The sequence below is a fragment of the Trifolium pratense genome, linkage group LG2 (genome assembly GCF_020283565.1).
Source record: "Trifolium pratense cultivar HEN17-A07 linkage group LG2, ARS_RC_1.1, whole genome shotgun sequence".
In the NCBI taxonomy this organism is placed as follows: Eukaryota; Viridiplantae; Streptophyta; class Magnoliopsida; order Fabales; family Fabaceae; genus Trifolium; species Trifolium pratense.
This window is the reverse complement of record NC_060060.1, coordinates 53630929-53655807: the sequence shown is the minus strand read 5'-3', so window position 1 is coordinate 53655807 and position 24879 is coordinate 53630929. Positions and strand designations below refer to the sequence as shown.

The window sequence follows — 24879 nt, the reverse complement described above, 5'->3', positions numbered from 1 at the left end:
ATATGAATGCTCTCAAACGCATTTTATGATACATTCAAGGCACTCTTGATTATGGTTTACATCTTTTCAAGTCTTCCATCTCTGGTCTCATATCTTACACCGATGCTGATTGAGGAGGATGCCCCGATACCAGACGCTCAACGTCTGGATACTGTGTTTTTCTTGGAGACAACTTAATTTCATGGTCCTCTAAGCGCCAACCTACCTTATCTCGGTCTAGTGCAGAGGCCGAATACAGAGGCGTTGCTAATGTTGTTTCAGAGTCCTGCTGGATCCGAAATATTCTTTTAGAGCTACATTGTCCAATCCAAAAAGCTATTGTGGTTTATTGTGATAATGTTAGTGCAATATATCTCTCGGGAAATCCAGTTCAACATCAACGCACTAAACATATTGAAATGGATATTCACTTTGTCCGTGAAAAGGTTGCACGCGGTCAAGTTCGTGTTCTCCATGTTCCGTCCCGCTATCAGATTGATGACATCTTCACTAAAGGTCTCCCACGCATATTATTTGATGACTTTCGAGATAGCCTCATCGTACGGAAACCTCCCGCTTCAACTGCGGGGGCGTGTTAGAATACAAAATCACATATTTATTATTATTATTGTTGTTATTATTAGAATCACATATTATTAGCATGTAAATCAATGTATATTAACTTAGTGACAGCAAATCATGACTCATGTATGACTCATGTATTGATGTATATATTTTGTCAAAATGAATGAAATACACACGCAGCAATATTCACTTACATAAATTAATAATTATTTTTTAAATATATAAATGATTTTATTTGCAAGATAATTTTTATAATCTAATAAATCAAAATTATACTAAAATAAGAATATTTAAAAGTAAAATAATTATTAAAATTTATAAAAAATTTATACTAAATCGAGTCTAATTTTCTTACAATAGTAGTTTTATTATCTATATATAAGATATATGACACATTTATTTAACGTATCTAACGTATATGATAAATTTATTTAATTGCGCATGATTTTTGCAAAAAAAATTAAAATTATTTGTTTAGTAGCGTCAAAGATTTTTATTAAAAACTATTTAATTACTTACTCCCTCCGTTTTCTTTTTTTTTTGGTTTTCACCACCAGTATTCAGCCCACTGGACCACCTAAACTGGTTCGGGGTTCAGTTCTGACATCAAGTGATTCCAACTCCCTCCCGGTTGCAGTTGCGGGGGATCGAACCGTGATCCTCTCTACCAAGTTCAGCGCCAATCACCACTAAATCATTTAACGATTGGTTACTCCCTCCAATTTTGAATATAAGTATGTTCATTGAATAAAAGAAAATGATTCATATACATGCTTTATTCAATGAACCTAAAAATTGTTTTTTGCTTATATTCAAAACCATAGTATTTAATTTTTTTTTTTGACTAAATGTAATTTTAGAGAACCTAAAAACATAGGTTTAAAATTACAAGGGAATTTAAAATTACAAAATAGTCTTTCAAGAAATTAAATTACAACTAAACCAAAATTAAGTTCTTCCAACTTTCAAGCAAAATTCAAACACAATTTTGGTTTGTGGTTTGTGAAAAACCTAATTTTACTTTTACACTTATATATATATATATATGGGGGTATTTAGGTAATTTTAACATGTTTCGGATGGGTGTATGAGTTTCGGGTGTGGGTTTGAGTGATACCAAACTCACACCCATATTTTCGGGTGTCACCCAAACCCAAACCCAGTCAATTCGGGTTTCGCCCGTTGACTTGGGTTTGGGTTCGGGTGGGTCTCACGGGTTTGGGTTTTTCTGCCATCCCTAAATAGAATATGTATCAACAGTATAGAATTAGTTTACACGGTCATTTAATAATCCGTATATTCCGCCAAATCAACCTACATTAATGGTGTGACATGCAGAAATAGAAAATAATAGAAAATTTCTATCGGAGTGTAAAATTAATTTACACCCGATAGATGCCGGTCTTCTTAGGTCACTTGTCTTCTTAGGTTACAATTGTAGTGCATTGTGGAGTCTATGCTAGATGCAGGATATCGGTTTTCTTAGGGTCAGTTGTCTTAGGTTTCAATTTATAATATAGATCAATTAATTTTAAAAGTAAATATTCATCATTTATAATAGTGAACTACAAGGAATATCTGAGAACAATTTTTACAAACGTGTAACAACACAAGAATGATGTTATTATATTCCTAACCACGCTTCCCAGGAATGTTTATGTTACCTTAGAAACAAACAAACCCTAACTAATATGCATGAACCTTCATCGATTAACAAAGATGAGAATAGAAATTTCCTAATTAATGGTACCCTCATTCTTTCCATTACATTAGTTTATACTACTCATACATAAATGGGAAAATAATTAATGGTACTCTCATTCTTTCCATTACATTAGTACTCTTGACATCGTATCTGACTGCAGCTTCCTTCCTTCTGGCACTTGACAGAACTTTTTATCTTCTATATAAGCCTTTATATTCGCAACAATCCTTGTCGATTCTGGTACATTTTGTGATTTCAGACCAACTAAAAAGTTGTCTGAGATAGCGTTCAGCATCTTTAAGAACTGAGATTTATATCTTTGAAATAGAGCAAATCCAGCCATCTGCAGACAAAGTAGAATTAGTTAACCTTAAAAGATCCATATGTCAAAACACCAAACATTTTGCATTACTTACTTGCAAGAATGTATCGAGTGAAACAGCTGTATAAAGATTGGCTGGCATATAATTCAAGAACCTTGCAAGCCACGCCCAACCTTCTTGCAAACCGTGCAAATTTTGAATGTTGGGAATTTCAGTCTGTCAAAACAAGCATGGTTAGCTGCTCAATCAGGGAGATGAGGAAATGTAATGGACAAAATTGCAAATATTGTTCAAGTGACAGACCTGAACCAGTGCACCGTACAACTTCATATACGATTCTAGCCGCTTTAAATAATCTTCTGTACCCTCCAACTTTTCACCGTCTTCTCGATAACCGATACTTCTGAAGTATGCCTCTTTTGATTGAAAGATAGACTGAGGGGGTAGAAGAAAGAATCCAGATTCAACAGCATCAGTACTCCCCACATTTGTGGAAATCATATTTGTAGAACAATATGCATAGGCCATAATATCAGAATAAATAGTTTCAGATAATTTTTAAATTGTGCCAGTTGAAGCACAACCATGTTGCTTCTTTGACAGAGTAAAATGGGCTCAATCCTTTTATTTAGGCAAAATATGACAAACAAAATTATTGTAGCAAAATAACTTTTCCCTGCTTCAAATTCACTGGTTCCTCTAAAAAAAATTGCTAACATGAGGCTAGGAAGCTACACAAGAAAATGTATTGCTCAGTAATATTTTCAAATTCTATATAATTACCGTTTTGTAGACCATGTGCTTTGGGACGGTATAAAGGCAGGCCCTATGAAGCTCAGCCAGCAAAAGATCCATTACATATGGGACCTGTCTTGCAAATGAAAAACAATTGAAGCCAAAAGCAAATAAATAATTATAGAGAATCAAACATTTATATTCATTCTATACTTCATTGAAGGCTTAACTATATACCATCCTCACAAGTCCAAATTAAGCCGAGAGGCTAGATATTAAACATGGTGTACCTTAGATGTAATGAGAACAATGACATAGGCAATTGCAAAGGGAGCACTACCAGGGCTTGAACAGGATGAAACAACCTGTAAAGTTTGTTGTCAGTAATCACACCTACATTTATTAAAAGCCATAGATTCTACCATTTCTTCTTAGTTTTTGTTCATCATTTGGAACATTTGAAACCAATACATGGATTTCAGCCACTGTTATTTTAATTTGATATCAACTTCTTCTGATGTCAAAATTTCTTACTTTACAAATAATCATTTAATTGTAAGACAATTCATAATCATTCTCATATTTAACCAATACCGAAAATGGTATCATATAGAAAACACATCAAATAGTAATACACACATATATAGAAAAAGTTTATATAGATTAATCATAATTTATAGTTTTGATATTTTAAGTGTTGTGTAATGTCATTAATCGAATATTCCACAAATTTAAACTATTAGGTGAAGATACATAAACAAATTTTATAAAATATTTCTAACGTCCCCTCAAGCAAAGAGTCCTTTCGGTTTTGAAAGTGGACAATGCATGGTCCTAACTCCTAACTATACTTGCTAAAATTCAACCTTTTTATTAGAAGAATGGGGCGTTAAGGATCAAACTCTAGACTTTGTGGTCATAAGAGGCACCCACCCTGTCACAAACCATCCTAAAGAATTGAAGTTAATAGGTGAAGAAACGTGAATGGAAAAACTTATAGTTGTTCATTTATTTGCTACCTTCCATATACAGTTCACTGATTCAAAAATAACATTTACAATAAATAAGCCCAGGTTTAAGATTAGTTTATTGTCCCTGTTATGCTCTTTGTTCTTTTCAAATAAAGCAGAAAGATATTATATGCCAATGGAATCTGCAAAAATACTAAATCACCTTTTTAACAAATATCTCAGCACTGATTGATTGAGGGCATTGACGATCATTCAAAAGATTAATAAGTTCACTTGCTTTTGATCTGCAGAATGCCCAAAAGAGTAAATAGGCATGTAAGGATTGAGATTTCCTTTTGGACATAAATGTTTTCCCTTATTAAAATGTACAAGTAAGAATGATATATTGACAACAGCATTATGCATTTGTGAAATTTAAATATTTACCTCACCTTACATTGTGACTTATTCCCCTTATTGTCTTTATATTCCGGGAAATATGACTCTCATAGCGGGTATAATCCTGAACAGATGTTGACACATAAACAAGTCCCAACGTACTTTAAAGTGCGGTGAAGTACAAGCAAACTTCTTGTGAAATAAATATGCATTATAAAGAACATAATTTAAAATTTTAAAATAAGATAACAAATATGACAAGCAAAACCAAGTAACCAACAAATAAATGGTGTTTCTTATTGCATGCAAGATCATAAATTAAGAGCTTTAAGACAAAGGTGTCCAATATCTGTTTTCAACAATACCTGTTTTGAACTTGATCTCATAACTTGGTTTCCCTCACACAGCTCTTTCAGTTTCTGTAGCCTACCCTGCTCTATATTTAAAGCATTTGCCGCAGCTCGATATACATAACCTAAGGATTGCGTAGGTTTGTCATATCTTATATCATAAAACGATAAAAAAATAAAATAAAATGATATATAGTTCTAGACATGCACACGGACGGAGAAGGATTCAGCAGTGGGAGCGGAATGGAAATTATTGGTAAATTCATATTTAGTTTTTTAATCTTAGCACCTAAATGTTTGATTAAAAAAGGTGAACAACTTCATGATTTACAAAAAAATCTTATGTGGAAGAATTAGATCACATATAAATATAATATCTACATATAGATAATGTTAAAAGGTGGAGAACTCGTGAAGGTGAACAGCTCAATATGAGACAGTGTATAAATTTAGCTTTAGTCTTTAATCCTTTTACTCTAATTCATAATATAGACATTTTGTTTTAAAAGTATAGACTCAATATGGTTTTAATGTGAAGCATGGTGATGGAACTCTAGATCTCAAATAATGAAAATAAGATTGAAATGGAGAAATATGTAATTGTATTGATTAAAATAGATGAACAATTACACAATTTATGAAAATGGAGAATGAAAATAACAAAGATAACAAACTAGTAGAGAGAGTCTACTAGCCCCAAAGCACTAAGTGCCCCAAAATCACTAAAAGTGATCCCATTAATTCTAACTGAAATTCTAGCTAAGTTATTCCTTGTGTTCACTACTCTTTATATAGTAGAATAAGTCCTCATGCATTTCATGCTCTCATGCCACCTCATCATTCCTTTCCACACCTTAGTCTTGGGCCAAAGTCAAGGCCCACTTTCACATTCAAGTCTCTATCACATGGGTACTCCTAAGATGGTGAAGTACCTGTACCGGGTACGCACCAGTACCGGAGACTTGCATGGTACTCGCTGGGTACTTACAGATCAAAATCCATTTTTATTTGATTGATTCGGGGTGGTGGATACGGCAAAAATGTGCAGGTGGTTTGAAAATAGCATAAAATGTTATAATTTTTTATTACATATTAATTATTTATCTTGCTTTTGATGAAAATAGTTGAGGTGGTGGACAAATTCATTCAAAATATAATTATTTTGACATTCTGTATTAATGTACCCGTACCTTAAATTTTTTTCAAAATGTCGTATCCCGTACCAGTACCCGCACCCGTATCGGGTACCGTACCCGTAACTAGGCAACATAGTCACTATGTATATGTAACATATGCATAGAGCATGACTGATTTTATAATAATGTTTGAAACAAAAGGAACATTTATTATGCTAGATTTGTCAACTTTTTGAACTCAGAGGGATGTCAATTTGATCCGTAAATGGGGATCCCTGTGGGGATTTCCCTGTTTGCAGACCCGAAGACGGATAATATTTCCCCGCGGGGATGGGGATGGAGGAAAAAGTCCCCCCAAGGAAGTTTGGGGGTTTGTGGATGGGATTTTATCCCACGCTCCGCAGAGACTCCGTCCCCGAATAATTTATTAAAATAACCTTTATATGTATATATTCAAGTACTTTATATGTTATATTTATTTATATTTTCACACAATGTGCAAAAATTTATTTTTATATGATGCTTATTATTGTCACAACTCATAAGACTCACAATAATGTCTTAATTTTTTATTTGTTTTATCATTAAACTGTTTTTTACAACTAGTTTGATTGAAAATAGTAGAAATTTGATAATTTTTTTAATGTTGATGGATCCCCGCGGGAACTGTGGGGATCCGCGGGGATGGGGATACAGGAAAAATACTCTCGAAGTGGGGATGGGGATCATTTTAAATGGTGGGGAATTGTGTGGTAAAGTACTCCCCGCTCATTCCCCGCCTTGTTGACATCCTTAGCTCAGAATATTAGTCTTCATTATCATTAATGTAGCATAAGTTGCTATGAAAATTTCAAAACTTTTAAATATAACATTTTAAGATATGCAAAAAAATGAGATAAACAATTAAAATAGCCAGAAAATATATTTCTGTATTCTTGAAATTTATACATTCTATTATGAAATATAAATTATTTCAAAAGACTATATATTAATACTTAATTTTGCTCTCTGGATGCACATGAGTTCAACCACATGAATATATCAAGTAACAGCAATCAAACCAAAGCCTTCAAGCTTTACAAAGTGTGGTTGTGTGGTTCAATGCCTTTTTAAAAACAAAGCAAACAAACCAATAATAGAAAATATTTAAAAAGAATAAAAAGTGTATGAAGGGAACTTTTGTGCTTAACAACACAGTGACTCAACTTAATATAGGAGATTTATAAGTCTTAATGACTCCAAAGTTTTTGCCTATGAAAATAGTTTCATCAAATAAATATTTGACGAGACAAGAAAGAGGATAAAAAGTATTACCAGTATACAAAAATAGAGAGAAAGAGCCGATTTCCAACTAAATGGTAGTAAAAGAATAAGGCAGAGCATTTTGGCATATTGGATATGGAGAAACGGATAAAGGGAAAAATCGACAATGGAAAGAGATATTCAAAATGTGATGAAAAGTGAAAATAGAAAACCCATACCAGATTCCTTGGTTTCAGTATTTAATGGGCTTGATTTGGTACTTTCTTTGGCGTCCTTTTCTGCTCTTCTTTCAGCTTCTGCTGCTGCTCTTTTTTCAGCTTCCATTGCTGCCTTTGATTTGGCTTCCGTTGTTGCTTTTCTTTCAGCTTCCAATGCAGCTTGTTTTACTTCCTCAGCTTTAAGTTTGGCCTGCACCCACAAAATTTAGATATCGTGAATGAATGGCCAGTTGGGCTTAAGCCTCTAAAAAGAAGATTGGTAGCAAAAATGTATGCTTCAACTAACATTAACAAGACCCATATAGTGGTGGACATGGGAATTACTAACAAGGTCAGTAGCCGGTAAAGTGAATAGATCAAACCAATGCAACAATAAACGTACGTGTGTCAGTTTAGGACTCTCCAAACATTACTCAAACAAAAAAGAAGTAACCCAACACTTCACTTTGTATTTGTGAACAGTCAAAATAAAATATACGGGTATGGTACCTCTGCTTCAGCTTTAGCCTTTTCTTTCTGTTGCTTTTCCTCTTGCATAGCAACCTTTTTCTTGGCTTCTTCATGCGCTGCATCATTTCTTATTTTCCTTTCTTCTATTTGTGATCTGAGTTCACGGTCCCGTTGAACAGCTGTCAAGTGACTATCAAGTGCTTCTGCACTACAAAAATTGGGAGATGCCAATCATCAGTTTCTTCGTTTTCAACATTTTTAACTCGTTCAAACACACCAATTATCTAACAAAAGAATGAAAGAACAAGAGAAATAATGTTTTGGGTGGTATAAGAGCAAGTCTGGTAGAAAATATGCTGCATATGTCAGATATTAGTTATCAACACCAAATCACACACAATCAAGCCCAATATTCATGCAAATGAATTTATAATATAGTTGCAGAATCATAGAAGGAAAGAGAAAACGAGAGAAAGTTGAGAGTTTCTGGTTCTGATGATTCAGAATCTTGAAGTATTCAATTGTTAGTTAGAGAGGATTAAAATGTAGAATATATATTTATAGGTAGTTGGAACAACCAGCTCCTAACGGTCACAACAGAATTCTGGCTAAAGGGATTACAATGGAAAACCCAATCTCTATTCCTAATAATTAATACAATAAAATCTGATTCCCCAACTTTAAATTAATGTGCATCATAAAGAATTGTCTTCCAGTCTTCCTCCTATCAAGTATAAACGAATCAGTCATGTATCCTTTCACCAATATTTATTGAAGAGAATTGTGACACATATAATGCCCCCACCTCACTCAAATAAATGGTAAAAAATGTTTAATGGATCTCTACTAGTGGTGCAACAACAAAAGCACTGTTACACAAAATAACCCATTATTTTAAGTCTGACAAGATAAATATGTTGTAGAGTGGAGAAATCATGTTGTCTTTAAAAGAAAAGATAAAGAGGGAGGACGAGACAATGCAGTCTTACATTTGGCGCTGATATTGAGTGTCAAACTTTTTATCCAACTCCTGCCTTGTTTCTTTGAATTTCTCAACTCGAAGAAGGGAAGAAATGGAGTTCTGACTTTCATTCAGTAGAGATGTCTCTAATACTGAGATCTTACTCCTAATTTCATCCTGTGAATCAAGAAGATCAGAAACAAACATGTTATACAACACAAAACAAATCATGATGTAATTTACTACAAGTTACATGTCAATCAAGAATGGTAACAAGTGCATTGGTATCAATAATAAGACCACTCACCTTAACCCTCAGCTGGTGTTCCTGTGTCAATTCAATTAAGGCACCTTCTACCTCCCCAACTTTATTCATTAGGTAAGGTTGCACTTCAAAAGCAGGGTCAACATCGGAATCATCATCACTGTCGCTGAAACATAAAAGGAAGTGACAAAACATTACTATCAAATCAAAAAATTCCACCAGAAACAGGACGATAACATTGTTAAATTAAAAAGAGAGGTAAGCTTCGAAAGTTGACTTTATCATGACTTGAAATATGAGAATAAAGCTATGGTTCACGAAATAGGCACCTCAGATAAAGTTCATCATAATTGAAGCGTTTGCCGGTGCTGGCTGACACTAACGCTTTGTCATCGTCATCGTCATCCTCGCTCTCCGTCTCATACTCAGGGGCACAAAATACAAAACTTCTACCTTTCTCAATTTCTTTCCCACCAGATAAGTTAAGCCTAAAAAAGTCAACAGGGTTCAATTTGACAGCAATGACATGCTCATAATTCATAAACTTATTGTTTTGAAAAAGTCATAATAAAAAAAAAAACTTGATAGCCACTGAATGCAACTACACAAACAGAAACTGCACATTGGTATCTTTCAACAGAAACCACAATTCCAACATTATTCAATTGAATGAGGCAATGGGGTACATTAACATACGGAAAATACTGTAAAATAAAATAATACAAACATGGAAAATAATGCTAACATAACATGGCCATTTTCACAAACACTTGGTGTTCAAAAACACAACAAAAAATACACTCATCAAATTATAAAGTTTTGGATTCTCTTTAACTGCAGCTAATGTAATGTTCAATTCTATCACTAATCCCGCGACTAAAATAATTCAAATTTACTAAATTAGATAAATTACATCTCTTTGTTAGGCAACCAAAAAAATGCAATTCCTCATATGATTGAAGTAGCACCTTGATGTTGTTTTATGAAAATGCAATGGTTGAGTGGAAGAATTAACGCCGAGTTTGTTCTCCAAAGCATTGAGCTCGGAGACAAGAGCATCGAAACTCCAATCAGGTTCAGGATCAAGGTCAGCATCAATGTCATTGTCACCTACTCTTTGTGAAGTATGATGAAGTTCCAATTTTAGTGCTCCCCTGCAAATTCAAATTCAAATTCAACTCTATGAATATTAACAAGAAAATTATTGAATTGAAACATGTTAGTGATAATGTTCGGTAAAAATAAATAAAATAAAAATTACATTTTTATTGTTTCGTTGAAACTAGTGGTTTTGGAATGGGTTATGGCAAACCCATTAATTCATCATCGTCTTCGTACGAAAGACAGAATCGCGAACAAGATGGAAGGGAAACAAAGCAAGGTAGTTTCAACTTGCAACCCCTTTTTATATTTTGCTGTTTTTTTTTTTTTTTTGAAAGGGGGAAAGAAAAGCAACAAGATGAAAGAGAGTGCTTGCGTGCGTGGCAGAAACGCAGAGTGCCTGCGAGCGTGGGAGAAACGCAGATTTTGAGTTTTACAAACCGCTGTTTGCATAAGCTGCTAATCCAAGTAGACCCTTAATATATTACTCTCCTTTTTTATCGAATAAATTATTACTCTATTGTTAATTTATGGGTAAATTCTAATATGGACCACTTCATCAAATGGTGACCAGTATGAACCACTTCATCAAATGGTGACCAGTCATGAATAACATTATAACGAATACGATGGAGGAGAAACAAAGTAAGTAGTTTCCCTTTTATATTTTGTAGTCATTTTAGTCCCTGAATGCACAACTAGTTGTCATTCTTGTCCCTGACTGAAGGAAAAAAAATACAAAATAGTCCCGCCTCTACAATCCGTTAGTCACTTTAGTTCCTGACGTTTAAAATGACAGTTAACCTTACAAAAAAAAAAGCTGATGTGGCATTTTTTTGGGGACACATGACACGTTGACTAGACATTAGTTGGACATGTGGCATGATGATATGGAGAGGGACCAAAACGACAATACGAGAGACGAAAATGACAATATTTTTTTCTTCTTCATTTCTTCATCTTTTCTTCCTTTCATCCTTCTTCATCTTCTTCACCTTTTCATCTTCATACATTCATCAATAAGACACTGAATTTTAAATCCAACTTTATTAAAAAAATCATCAATAAAAAAATTACAATATCTTCTAACAAAATTCCCAAATCTCAAAAATTTTAAAGCGATTTTGTCTTTTCTCTCATCAACCGTCATCTAAATCCCACCCAACCCAAAACACATAACAATAGATCATCATAACATTGTTCCTCTTTTCCAACTTTCATTCTTCTTTTTGATTTTTCCTATTTTCTCAAATGAATTCACTTCACCGCTCTCAGCTACACCCAATTGTTTATGCACTTTCATCTTCCCCTAAATCTCAACCATCAATCGATTGCTCTTTACCATAACTTCTAGAAAAATTGGAACAACCAAATTGTGTCAAAAATATTTTCATTTGCCTTGTAGTCACTCTAAAAGCGAAAACAAATTTACACATTGATATTGTTAACTTTTTTCAATGGGGTGTTGTTAGAACAAGCATTTTGTCTACAAAGTGGAGGTATAATGGTCGACCATTACTCAACTTATTTTGAAAATTTTAAGGTTTTAGCCATTTTGTTTGAAAATTTGGTTAAAATTTTGCAAATTTTTTATTGATGATATTTTTAAAAATTTGGGTTTAAAATTCTCGACTTTATTGATGAATGTATGAACAAGGAGTGGGAGGAAGAAGATGAAGAAATGAAAAGAAAAAAAGAAAAAAAATATTGTCATTTTGGTCCCTCGTATTGTCATTTTCGTCCTTCGCCATATCATCATACCACTTGTCCAACTAATGCCTAGTCAACGTGCCACATGTCCCCAAAAAATGCCACATTAGATTTTTTTGTAAAGTTAACAATCATTTTTAACGTCAAGGACTAAAGTGACTAAAAGATTGTAGAGTTAGGGACTATTTTGTATTTTTTTTTTTCGGTCGGGGACCAGAATGACAGCGAGTTGCACATTGAGGGACTAAAATGACTGTTTCCCCAAAAGAATTTCATTCCTTCTTTTCACTCCACGAGCCTTCAAGCTTCTCATTCTCTAATCGTCACTGTTTCTCACAAACCCTTCACCGTCACCGTTTCTCATCGTCATCACCGTTTCTCACCATAACCTCGTCGTCATCGTTTCTCACTGTAACCTCGTCACCGTGTCATCGTTTCTATGATCTTCTTATTCTCTAATCGTCACCGTTTCTCACAAACCCTTCACAATTACCGTTTCTCATCGTCGTAACCGTTTCTCACAAACTTTTCACCGTCACCATTTCTCATCGTCGTCACCATTTCTCAGAACCCTCTAATCTTCTTTCACGAACCCTTCTAAGTTCAAACTATTTCCCGTCTAGACATTTGAATGTCTCCAAAACCCTAAATTTCTCATTAGCCCCTTTTCCCCCAAAGTGCACGAGCACTGAATCTCACATCTTGTTCAATTAATCTATGAAGGTATGTCTATCTATGATTCGGTGGATAAAGTGAAAGATAAACATGATAGTGTCAATGGACCCAACACTTGGCAACAAATGTTTTAAATAAATGTTACATATTTAATTAGCAACAAACATTGTCAGTTTTTGCTAATATGGCAGTCATATCACTCATATGACCATGTTCAACAACGTCCATATCTCTGTTGTTGTAGTGTCCCTCTCATTGTGAAAAATTGTTATGGATTTCTAACCACATTTTCCATAGGTACTTTTAACTTAACTTACCTTACCCCTCCTTATTTCTAACAGTTTCATGGCACTTGTCCATAAACATAGAGTATAAACTTTTTTGTTATAAACTTTGTTTCACAACTCTTAATGAAGGGAAACATTGTTCAAACGAAAGATGCGGAAATATTGCTCATTTGATATAAATTCATGAATAACCAAGACTGTTAGATTAAAAAAGAATTAAGGGGTAAGAATTGCTCTAAAGAACTGTTCTTAGAGTCATATCCCTCCAATTAATCCATATATGCAATAATCCACCGTGATTTGGTCAACAATAATATAAATGAAAAGATGCACTAAGATTTATTTATTTTTTAAAATTTGGTATCTTGCCCAATGACCGACTAATTCGAGAGGACAAATCTCACCGTCCTTTTTGTGGGCCCTATTTAAAGTCAGAGTTTTTTTACTTTGTATGAACTAGTCCGCCGAAATTGACACCGGGAAGAATTGAATATGAGACCGTGTGAAAAACAGTCTCAAGCCAACATCACTAAACTAACCCAAAATGTGTTACTTGCACTAAGAGTATTATATACTACAATTTGGAGGTCCACCTCAGAACCATATAACTTGAAAACATTAGTGACAGCTCAATTTTTGTTATGATGAAGATAGGAAGATAGCATTTATTAGTACAATATAATTAAGAAATATGATTCGAGAATACTAAGAATCTTATGTACTCTATCTTTCAAATACTATAGTGACTTTTCTAATGTAATACAATATCATTCTCAATTGGTAGTGAGAATGGATTGAACACGTACTTGAACTCCAGGGTACGTGGTTCGATTCTCAAGTGAGAGGGGTAGAGAAGATCGTGAGGTGGCAGTGCAGGGACCACCTAAGTTGGTGGGGCCACAGGCTATTACACTCTCGATACCATGTTAGAATCAGAGATACACAAATAAGAAAAGAGAAAGACGGCTAGAGTTTCAATAGAATATCATTGCATTATCTTAACATTACAAAAAGGTTACTAGAGAATATATAATAAAACCTAATGGACTCTAAACTAACAGGTCCAATAACATAGACTAATATTTTATTATCCAACACTGCTGAGGCTAACTACCTGCGGCATCGACCTAACATATAACATAGACTAGTATGTGTTTGGTTCAGCGGTGACTAGAATTGATTTTGACAGAATTGAGTTTGGTATAATTGATTTTGGTTAAAAATGAGTTGAATGTGAATTGATTTATGTTTGGATACTATGATTGTAAAAGCAATTTTTATGAGATATGTTGTTTGGGTAATTTAGATCAAAATTGTTTTTTGAATGTGAAAATTACTAAAAAGACCTAACATATATAATATGACAATAATAATATATATAAACAATAAACCATTTTTTTCGTAAAAAAAAACAATAAACCATTTTAGTCAAAACTAAATAAACCTCCAACCCAATAGTAAAAAAAGAAAGAAAAAAAAAACAGTTGAACATAAAAATAAAATTAAAAAAAAAACCCAATTATTTAGCTCAAAACATAACAATAATAGTTGCGTAAAAAATAAACATAACCCAACAGTACAAAAAAAAAAATCAAAGATTGTGTGTAGTGTGTAGTGTGTATGATGTTGTAACAAAATCGATTCTCTCAAAATTGAGAAGCTAGGAATTCCAGCTTCACTCAGACGCACGTTGTAGGGAAGGACGCACGGTTACGGTGAAAACGAAATTGGGAACCAAACAAGACAAACTCACGTTTGACACATAGAAAACGCACGTTTGGTGTTTTCACTGCCAAACCAAACAGGCACTAAGCCGAAATCCTCAGGATCCAAATCAAGCACAAAATTGAGCACATTTCTCTTATTGGCAAGCTTATCTTGTTTATAAAATGAGAAACTTAATTAATTATATTAAGCTAGTTAGTGAATGAGGTATCCAACATCTTCTTAAAGTGATCAACTTAATCATCATCTTTTTTTATTTGCTTGTGATCCTTTAAGAACATACTAACCTATTCTAGAACTCACCCGACTTCACCAAAAGAAAAAACATCATGTAATAATTTATGCCTATACAAAAGTAGAGTGTGTTTATCCAAATATCTACTAGACGCTCATATCGCATTATTGATATCCATATCTTCATTTTAATCTATCAAAATTCATTTTTTTTTTCCAACTTTAAGTTCAATTCACACTGCATAGTAGATATTTGTCAAAAGAAAAATAGATATTTTTGTCATAAAATTATGAAGGCTTCTTAACTTTTTGGTTCCCCTATTTTCACATTTATTTTCACATTTATTGCAATTATGATCCTATAAGTCATAATTTTTTATTGCCTTGAAAGTCATGCAAAAAAGATGAATTTTGGTCTCAAATGTGATATTACATCTTTAGATTCAATGTTAGAGACAATACCACCTTTTATGACGTAGAAAATCATAATTTTTAGAGTACAAAAATGGGTTGTGATGAAAATTGCAACAAATATAAAAATATAGAGACCAAAAAAATTTGATTTTAAAATAAAGAGACCATAGGGTGACAAAAAATACAATTAAATATTAATTATAAGACGAGAGAGAGAGACATGTTCAACAACATTGTTAATAAATTGACTATTCAAAAATTTCAGAACAAGAAACTGCTTATGCTGATAGATGATAATATAGGCGGTGATGACCATAGGGTTTATTTAATTAACTACTATCTAATGGATTTCATAGCAACCTATCATTTTTATTTACTTGAGGGCTAATTTGTTAATCATTTTCATTTACTTAAGTTTCAATTGACAGTTTATTCCAAATTTTTACCATGACCATAAGATCTAATTGTCAATCACAAATAGTTCAGACTCAGCAAGCAGAAAAAAAGAAGCAAGAAGACCGATGATATACGTGGTTCATCACAAGTGGTGTGACCACGGGCAAATGAAGTGTTGTTTTCCACTATTATATGTTATACAATGTACATTGAAGTCTCATAAAAACAACTTCATCCTCTATATCTACACATTGCCTCAGAGGTACTTATATTCCAGTATGCTTTGGTATTAAAGAACAACATTTGCTTTTGCGGCTACTGTGGAGTAGATGTATGTATTCAACCAGAAAAAAATAACTTGGTTTTCCAAACTGTTTCAAATATTGCTGCTTATCGAATGCGATTCATATGTGAAAATGGCTCTGCTCTCGCTTTTGGTGCAGCTTTGGTGACTACTTCTGGAGTGCCAAAAGCATTCCAAAACCTCAATGTTTCGTCTGCGGCTGCTGTTGCCACTGTGCAACCATCCGGGCTCTGCGCCATATAAAGAACTCTTGAAGTGTGACCATTGAGCTCTCCCATCTTCACCATTGAAGGATATTTCCAAAGTGTTAGTTGATTCTGTGTAAATCCATGAGAGCTGAGCAACTCCCTCTCATTCTTGTTCCACAACAGGGAACATACCTGAGACCCAGTGTCAACTGAGTTCAAGCATGCACCTGTGTGTGTATTCCAAAACTTGATGCTTTGATCGCCACTACCTCCACCAGTAGCTAGCAAATTCCTTTGGAAAGGACACCAAGCAAGTGACCTTACTGCAGATGTATGATCCTCAAGCCTGTGGAGCCACTGTGTTGGGGAACTAGAAGATGCTGTACCTCTATCCCAGATATAAAGTAGATTATCATTCCCACCACTGGCTAATTGTTGACCTGAAGCAGACCATTTCAACCCACAAACTTCTTGCTCATGCCCTCTGTATGTTTCAACAATGGGTGATCTAATTCTTACATCATTATTGATGATTCTACCATCCATCCCTCCAGTTGTTAGTATGCGATTGTTCCATGCCAAAGACCCCACACGCTGCCTATGCCCACCTCTTAAAGTTCTCAACTGTAGAAACATATCAAGAATAACAAACGACATTAGTAAACTAGTAAACAATATAGTTCATATTGTTGAATTTTTTTAAGGATAACTAGACAAGCATAAAAATACCTGCTTATCTGAAGCCGTATCCCACAGATGAACTTCAGAGTTGTTCAAACCAACAGCAATATGACGCCCATCAGGAGCCCAGCTTACGGATGTGATCGGGCCATTTTCTTCATCCACGGTAACGAGTTCTGAAGTGGAACCGTTTGATGCATCCCACAAATACACTGTGTTTCCAAGTGCTATTGCAAGAACATTGGCACTTCCCCAATCCAATAAATTGAGGTAATAATCATCCACAAGGCCAGGAGCATCCAATGTCCTCTCAGAAGTCTGAAAACCCAACAAATCAATTAGCACAAAATTGCATTATATTGTGGTTTCACACCAAACAAACAACTAAGAATTATGAAAACAATTCAGATCTAATTGAACTTCAAAAAAATTCAAAAATTTCAAATCAAATTGGAGTATATTCATGCAATCAAAGAACTAAAATGAATAACTATAACTAATAATGATATAATATGTAATGCACCTGAGGAATAATTCGCCTGGGCTTGGCGGTTCTGTCTTGTTGATGAATTGATAAAGTAATCTCATGAGGGATCAAATCAACTGGCGTAGGCGGCTTGTTCTTGAAAGCTAGAATCCTGGTCCGGTTCATGTTTAAAGCTTCTGCAAGTAGCTTCCTGTAAGCCTGTCTGGAAGGGGAGCACACAACTGGGTTTTCCTTACCTTTAGCTCCTTCTGTCAGCATGTAGTGAGCAAAATCGAAGTCCATTGCCGATCTATTCGGTATGAATCTGTCCAACTGGTGACAAAACAATCAAACAATAAAGGAATAATCAAATACTTGATTTTTATAAACAAGTTCAGAAAGTAAAGATCTTGTTTATGTGTATCATTTCAAATTCCATTAACAATCTACGAAAAATGTTTTAAAAGTATTCCCAGTTTCTTAATACTTATGTATCCAATTACTGACAAAACCCCCCAATTTGTTTATTAAAATCTGGATTTACAAACCCTAATCGTGAAAGATCTGCACAATTAGATTAGGTTATTTACTTATCCAATTACTGACAAAAGCCCTAAATTTATTTTAGAATTAAAGCCTGAATTTCACATTAAAACCCTAATTATTCCCAGTTTCTTCTATGTATCCAATTACTGACAAAACTCCCCAATTTGTTTATTAAAATCTGGATTTACAAACCCTAATCGTGAAAGATCTGCACAATTAAATTAGATTATTTACTTATCCAATTACTGAGAAAAGCCCTAATTTTATTTTAGAATTAAAGCCAGAATTTCACATTAAAACCCTAATTATGAAAGATTTGAAAAACGGAAAAAAAGTTCTTACATTCTCTCTGGAAGTCTTTCTCCGAAGAGGATAGCGTGATTCAATTTTGACGGCGGGAGAACTCAAAGATCCTGAATCCATTGTTAGATGAAAAAGAAACAAACAATATACAAAATAACAAATGAAAATGAAACAAGAAAGAAATTGAAATAAAGAATATAAGAAAACGAAACCCTGCAAAAGAAATGAATTAGACAAAATAAAAATCAAACTGAATCGGTTATTGCGAGTTGCAACTAGATAGCTTGAGAGAGAGAGATAGAGAAAGAGAGAGAAGAGAGAGAGAGAGAGATTAGAATGATGTTAGAAATATGCGCGAGAGAAATATGCGCGAGAGAGAGATTATATATATATATATATAGCATAGAGGAATTGGAGAATTAGGGTTGCAACGGCTATTTCTATTAGATGGGCGTATTAAGAAAACTCTTACCAAAGATTTCACCAGCAAAGCAACGGTAAGTCGAGTCAACAATTATATTATTTCTGTATTTATATTTAGTCAAAAAAAAAAGTTTTATATTATTTCTGGACGTTTTAGTTATACCAATAAAAATGTTAAGGGTCCGTTTGTTACGTATTAAAAAAAATAGTGATTTTGATGTAAAATAATTTAGAGTTTAGTTTTTAGAAATTTTTAGAAAAGTTGAATTTACTTTGTGTTTGTTTATTATAATAAAAATCACTTTTTTAAATAAAATAATCTTTAGTTTGTTTGGATACAACTTATAAAAGTGATTTTTTTAATTACAAATAACTTTCTTATTTTAACATTTTTTTTTCTCTCTCCTCTAAAAAAAATCTATTATTTTATAAACTACTCTTAGAGGCCGTTTGTTAAAGCTTATTTTAGAAAAAAAATCATTTTTTTTATAAAAATAATCACTTTTAATTGTTTTGCGTCTGTTTGTTACAGATTTTTAAAATAATCAGAAGCTAAAAATAATCAGAAAACAGCTAAAAATGATAAGCTACTAAGAGTAGCTTATAAAATAATAGATTTTTTTAGAGAAGAGAGAAAATAAATGTTAAAAGGAGAAAATTGTTTGTAATTAAAAAATCACTTTTATAAGTTGTATCCAAGCAAACTAAAGATTATTTTATTTAAAAAAATGATTTTTATTATAATAAACAAACACAAAGTAATTTCAACTTTTCTAAAAATTTCTAAAATCTAATCTCTAAATTATTTTAGATCAAAATCACTATTTTTTTTAATCCGTAACAAACGCACCCTTAGTAGCTTCTCATTTTTAGCTGTTTTCTGATTATTTTTAGCTTCTGATTATTTTTAAAATCTATAACAAACAGATGCAAAACAATTAAAAGTGATTATTTTTATAAAAAAAGTGATTTTTTTTCTAAAATAAGCTATAACAAACGAGCTCTAAATCAATTATGTCGGACTTTATAATTGAGGTTTGAATTTCAATTTTCTTATTTGTGTGCGAGTTAATAATGACTTTGTCATTTCGTCTATCTACTAAAAGAAAAACTATATTAATTTTTTTTTACAACAAAATTATATTAATTTATGATCCTTAAGAATTTTATTTAGTTAATTTCTTATGCATAAGTTGTTTGCATACTCTAAAAAATAAGCTAATCCAAACGTGCCCTTAGTATATTACTCTCTTTTTTTAGCGAATAAATTATTACTTTGTTGTTAATTTAGGGAATATATTGAATTAGGATTTTGAAAAACTATTTTGGTAAAAAATTCTTAAAGATTTTGAAAGATAATATGGACTTTGTGATATTCTTAAAAATTGCTTTAAAAAGACTTTTTTACAAAAATAATTGTTAATACAGGATTTCAACAAAGTTATTCCACAAATTTGTAAGATTTCAAGAGTTCAATGAATTTTTTATAGAAAAAAATGATAAGAGTAAATTCAAAAAATGATAAATAAATTATAAAACATTTCGGCATAACTTTGAATTATTAGGGTCTCTATTCGAAAATCGGAGGATTAGTACAAAATAAAAAATAAAAGAAATGTAAATTTTAAATAGTAGTAGTGATAATAATAATAATAATAATAATAATAATTACCTTTAAAAATAAATAAATAAATAAATAATAGTAATAATTAGTCAAAAAAATTAATTGAGAAAAAGAGGAGGAATGTTAAAAAAAATTAATTTTGAAAAGGAGTAGTAATGTTATTTGAAGAAAATGAGCATATATATGTGCTTGTAAAAAAATAAAAAGGAAATGAAACATATACCAGTTCTCTCAAACTTGTATTCTTTTTCTTCACATCCATAGACAAAAAGAAAAAGAATTGGAAGTGAGAGAGAACGTGATGAACCCCAGAAGCGAAGCAACACATGTGCTTTATTGATAAATATTTCGTTTCCTTTTTATTTTTTTCTATCTTTTACACTAATGTTGATGTGTCAACCTAAGAAATCTTCTCCTTTTTTCGAAGTTTTAGTTGATACTTATGTGTGTTTTTTTTTTTACGAATGGTGCTTATGTGTTTTCTGTCATTTTATATTTATATAGATTGTGATGATGCGTGATATTTAGACAAATATTCCATATACTACGGGTGTATTTGGTAACACAAATAAGCTAGCTTATAACTTATTATATGAGCTTATAAGCTTGTTTCAAAAAATTAGAACTGTTTGGTAACAAGGTTTTTTTACTAGCTTATAGCTTTTTTCCGGATGCTATTTCAAGTAGTGTTTGAGCTTATAGCTTATAGCTTCTTGCACTTTATTCCATTTTTACCCTTTAATTTAATAACTACCCACTCTAAAAAAAAATTATCCACCATCAATTATGTCATTCTATATTTTTATTATTATTATTATTATTATTATTATTATTATTTTCTCTCTTGTAACAAAAAAAATATATTTATTAATCACTTTAAAAGCTAATTTTACCAAACACTTTAATTTCAATTAGATAGTTTTTCCGCTATCAGCTATAAGCTAGCTTTTCAACTATCAGCTAGCTTATAGGTTATTTTTACCAAACAGCCTCTACATGTTTTTAAGTAAGAAAATGAAGATACGAAGATATTAATGAACATATTCATAAAAATTATGAATTTTATTTATTTAATTTTAATAAAAACACATTTTTAAAAATAAGAGAAAATAACCCCGGAGATCCCAACCGGATCATCCCACTTAGGCACTGTTTGGTAGGTGAAAAAAAGAGAAGAGAGGAATAAAAACACGAAAATCAATGCATGTACTTGGACTAAAAACATGAAAACAAATAAAATTGGTTTCCTTGTTTTTATTTCTCTCTTCTCTTTTTCTCTCCTACCAAACACACCATAATGGTTTGGCACCGAGCTACTTGGGCTCTGTTTGGTAAAAAATAGCGGATAACTGATAATAAGCTAGCTTATAGCGGATGGGCTTATAGTGGATAACTTATAAGCTAGCTTTCAGCTTATAAGAAATAAGATAGCTGATTAAATTTGTGGTGTTCGGTAAAATTAGCAGTTGAACTAGCTTATAAAAATGAAATGACATAAAAAAAATATGTTTAATTAATATTTAATTTTTTCAAGTAATATGATAGAGGTAAAATTGGAAGAAAATATGATAAACTATAAACTCATAATCTATTTAAAATAGCATTTGAAAAATAAGCTATAAGCTAGTAAAATAAACTATAACATCTTTTCTAAATTTTTTTACCGTACAGAGCTTATGACATATAAGCTATAAGCTTCCTTCAAAAAAAAAATATAAGCTCTCCGTCTCAACCACCCGCCCTCCGTCTCAACCACCGGCCCTCCGTATTGGTTCGAAAATTTCTCACTCTCCCTTCCCCTTAAATTGTTTCTTGTCTTAATCTACTAATAAAATAAAAATGGATTCAATGAATGATATTAACATGATTATGTTATATTCAGATTTGTCAAATTAGTTGGAATGGTGGGCGGAGGTATAATCAAGCTGAAGACATGGCAGCAGGCGGCGGTGGCATTGGGTTCGGCAGTTGGAGCACTTTTGGATCCACGGAGAGCTGATTTGATAGCTGCTCTTGGTGAAACAACTGGAAAACCTGCGTTTGAAAGAGTTCTTCAAAGGATGAAATCTTCCCCTGAAGGAAGGGTCAGTAATCATTTTCTACTTCCTTTTTTTGTTAGTTATTTTCATGTTTTTTTATTCTTCAATTCACATGTTTGTTTGCATTGTTCTATGTGTTAAGAGTCCGACATTAGATAAGATATGAGTTTGTTAGTGGGAGACATCCCTCGCCTTAGAAGTTGGTTTTATAGAGTTGAATTAAGTTCAACATTTTAAGATGGTATCAGAGTATAGACAAAATTTGTTGGATTACTGATAACTGCCGCTATCAGGCCATTTGGGTCCTTAGGTTTGAGACAGTTTGTTAAGAGTTCTAGATTTGATGGTATATGATTTGAAAACGTGTTTATAACAGGAGGCATTTCTTGTCTTACAAGCTGATTTTGTAGGGTTTAGTCCTAATTTTAAGACATCCTTTTGTGAAACTAGCTTCTTGTTTTTGCCGATGTTAAATGTTGAGTGCCCTTTGATGAAACGTGATTTGAAAACATTAGTTTTAAGACATCCTTTTGTGAAGCTAGCTTATTGTTTTTGCCGATCTTAAATGTTGAGTGCCCTTTGATGATTTATTATCAACAATGGTTTATGTTTTTGGGGTATGTAAAAGTATAGAGTTGCAAATAGTAACCCACTATTGTTCTGGTGAAGGGAGGAGTGTGACCCGGTGAACCAACTCTTGTTCGCAAGTAACAATGTTTTGTAATTATGAATGGGAAAAGACAACTCAGGAGACAATACCCACATGTCACATGTTAAACGAATTTTGTATAGACTTTTGGTTTCTTTTGGAATATTATGTTAAGTAGCTAGTTTTTCGAATTTTGAAATTCTAGACTGCGTGCAAGGATATCACATTGCATAATTTCTTCAATAGATTAATATCTGTTTGATCGAGATTAGGACTGCAGTTTGATATGAATATTGCTTGCTGTTGTTGTGTCACAGCCTCATTTTAGATTCTTCTCTTTCTTTTATTTCTTGTTAGGATCATTTTAGAACTATGCTGAATTGATATTGAGTGACTGTTGTTTTAACTTTTTATGGAGCTCAAGAAGTGTCTTCCGACTATAAACATCTTCTATTTCTTATCCATGTACTCCCTCCGTCCCAAAATATAAGCAAAAGTGAGTCAAAGAAACTTGATGTATTTTGTTCAAAATTTGGACGAAATATATTCACTTTTGTTGACTCACTTTTGCTTATATTTTGGGACGGAGGGATGCACACCTTGATTTTATGCCAACCAATGTGCAGTTAATGCACTTTTGACAAATTTAAATTTTTGCATTAATTAAAGGCCTCTTCAGATTAACGGGTTTATAAATAATAGTTGTCGCTAAACATGATTCTCATTGGTATCTCTGAAATAAATTTGCATTCTCTGTTAAACAGCCAATACCAATGCATTTTCTTTCATAATCTTGTTTAATTATATAGGCTGTACTGTTGGAACGCCCTCGCGTTGTATCTGCAAATGTAGGACATGCTTGGGACCTGCCAGAAAATACATTCGGTGCTGCCTATGCTAAATTTATGGGATCCAGGAACTTTTCCCCAGATGATCGACCTCCTGTGCGGTTCATGGATACTGATGAACTAGCCTATGTTGCTATGCGAGCTCGTGAAGTCCATGACTTCTGGCATACTCTTTTTGGCCTTCCTACTAACTTGATTGGGGAGTCAGCTCTGAAGGTAATCGAGTTTGAACAGATGTATCTTCCTATGTGCCTGTTGTCTGTTGTAGGGGGCACTGCAAGATTCAGCGAAAAACAGAGAAAATTGTTTTATCAGCACTACTTCCCCTGGGCTGTTCGCGCTGGCACACAGTGCACTGATCTCATGTGTGTATATTATGAGCAGCATTTTCATGAAGATTTGGAAGATGTTCGCAGAAAACTGGGAATTGTTCCTGTTCCTGCTGTTCCTTAACGGAATGCTTTCAGAGCTGATGAGTTGTATTTATTTTTCTGGTTTAGCTAGTGGTAGAATAGTATTACAATAGAAATTTGGAATACTAGTATTTTGTTTTAAGGTTTACAATTTTGATTTTGAAATAGAAAGAAAGTTTATGGTGCTGATCAATAGCTATAACTCTGCTCCATCTGGTTTTTACCAAAGCTCTGCAGAACAACATTTGCCATGATTGTCTTCGTATTCTACTATTTGTGTTAATATTTCTTTTTGTAACACGGTTTCAATAGATGCATACTCCAGTCTGTTAATGGCAGAGTAGAGAATCTATTATCTATTATTATATTATATTATTTGGGACCTTTTGATCAAAGGAATTTGTACACAATAAGCAATCACTTCTCTTATGCTTTTCACAATAAGCAATTTGATCACTTTCATAATTTCCATAATTGTCCATTTGACTTTGGTTTAGCAAATTCATATCAGACTTTATTTTCTCAGTCTTAGGG

General features: G+C 32.9%; 3 protein-coding genes across 4 annotated transcripts; 1 reads left to right on the top strand and 2 right to left on the bottom strand.

Moving 5' to 3' along the window:
• Nucleotides 1-2152: 2152 nt before the first annotated feature.
• LOC123906212 (mRNA export factor GLE1-like) lies at nt 2153-10873 on the bottom strand. The gene is made up of 15 exons (XM_045956073.1): nt 10581-10873; nt 10288-10473; nt 9649-9807; nt 9362-9485; nt 9083-9231; nt 8133-8301; nt 7644-7833; nt 5042-5151; nt 4730-4800; nt 4501-4582; nt 3618-3692; nt 3376-3459; nt 2896-3027; nt 2686-2808; nt 2153-2612 (listed from the first exon to the last, which is right to left on the bottom strand). Coding segments are annotated over exons 1-15 (1875 nt in total). The 5' UTR covers nt 10583-10873; the 3' UTR covers nt 2153-2393.
• A 4997-nt stretch (nt 10874-15870) lies between these two features.
• On the bottom strand, nt 15871-18705 carry LOC123906210 (cell division cycle 20.1, cofactor of APC complex-like). The gene is made up of 4 exons (XM_045956072.1): nt 18389-18705; nt 17558-17833; nt 17083-17352; nt 15871-16977 (listed from the first exon to the last, which is right to left on the bottom strand). Exons 1-4 carry the CDS (start codon nt 18467-18469, stop codon nt 16252-16254), a joined length of 1353 nt encoding a protein of 450 aa, XP_045812028.1. The 5' UTR covers nt 18470-18705; the 3' UTR covers nt 15871-16251.
• Nucleotides 18706-22088: 3383 nt separating this feature from the next.
• LOC123906209 (ubiquinone biosynthesis protein COQ4 homolog, mitochondrial-like) lies at nt 22089-24547 on the top strand. Of its 2 annotated transcripts, XM_045956071.1 has the most exons (3): nt 22089-22167; nt 22279-22480; nt 23894-24547. In XM_045956071.1, exons 2-3 carry the CDS (start codon nt 22298-22300, stop codon nt 24383-24385), a joined length of 675 nt encoding a protein of 224 aa, XP_045812027.1. In that variant the 5' UTR covers nt 22089-22167; nt 22279-22297; the 3' UTR covers nt 24386-24547. The 2 variants fall into 2 exon arrangements, with proteins under 2 accessions (XP_045812027.1, XP_045812026.1); XM_045956070.1 differs by lacking the exon at nt 22089-22167 and having other exon boundaries at nt 22177-22480.
• Nucleotides 24548-24879: the final 332 nt, after the last annotated feature.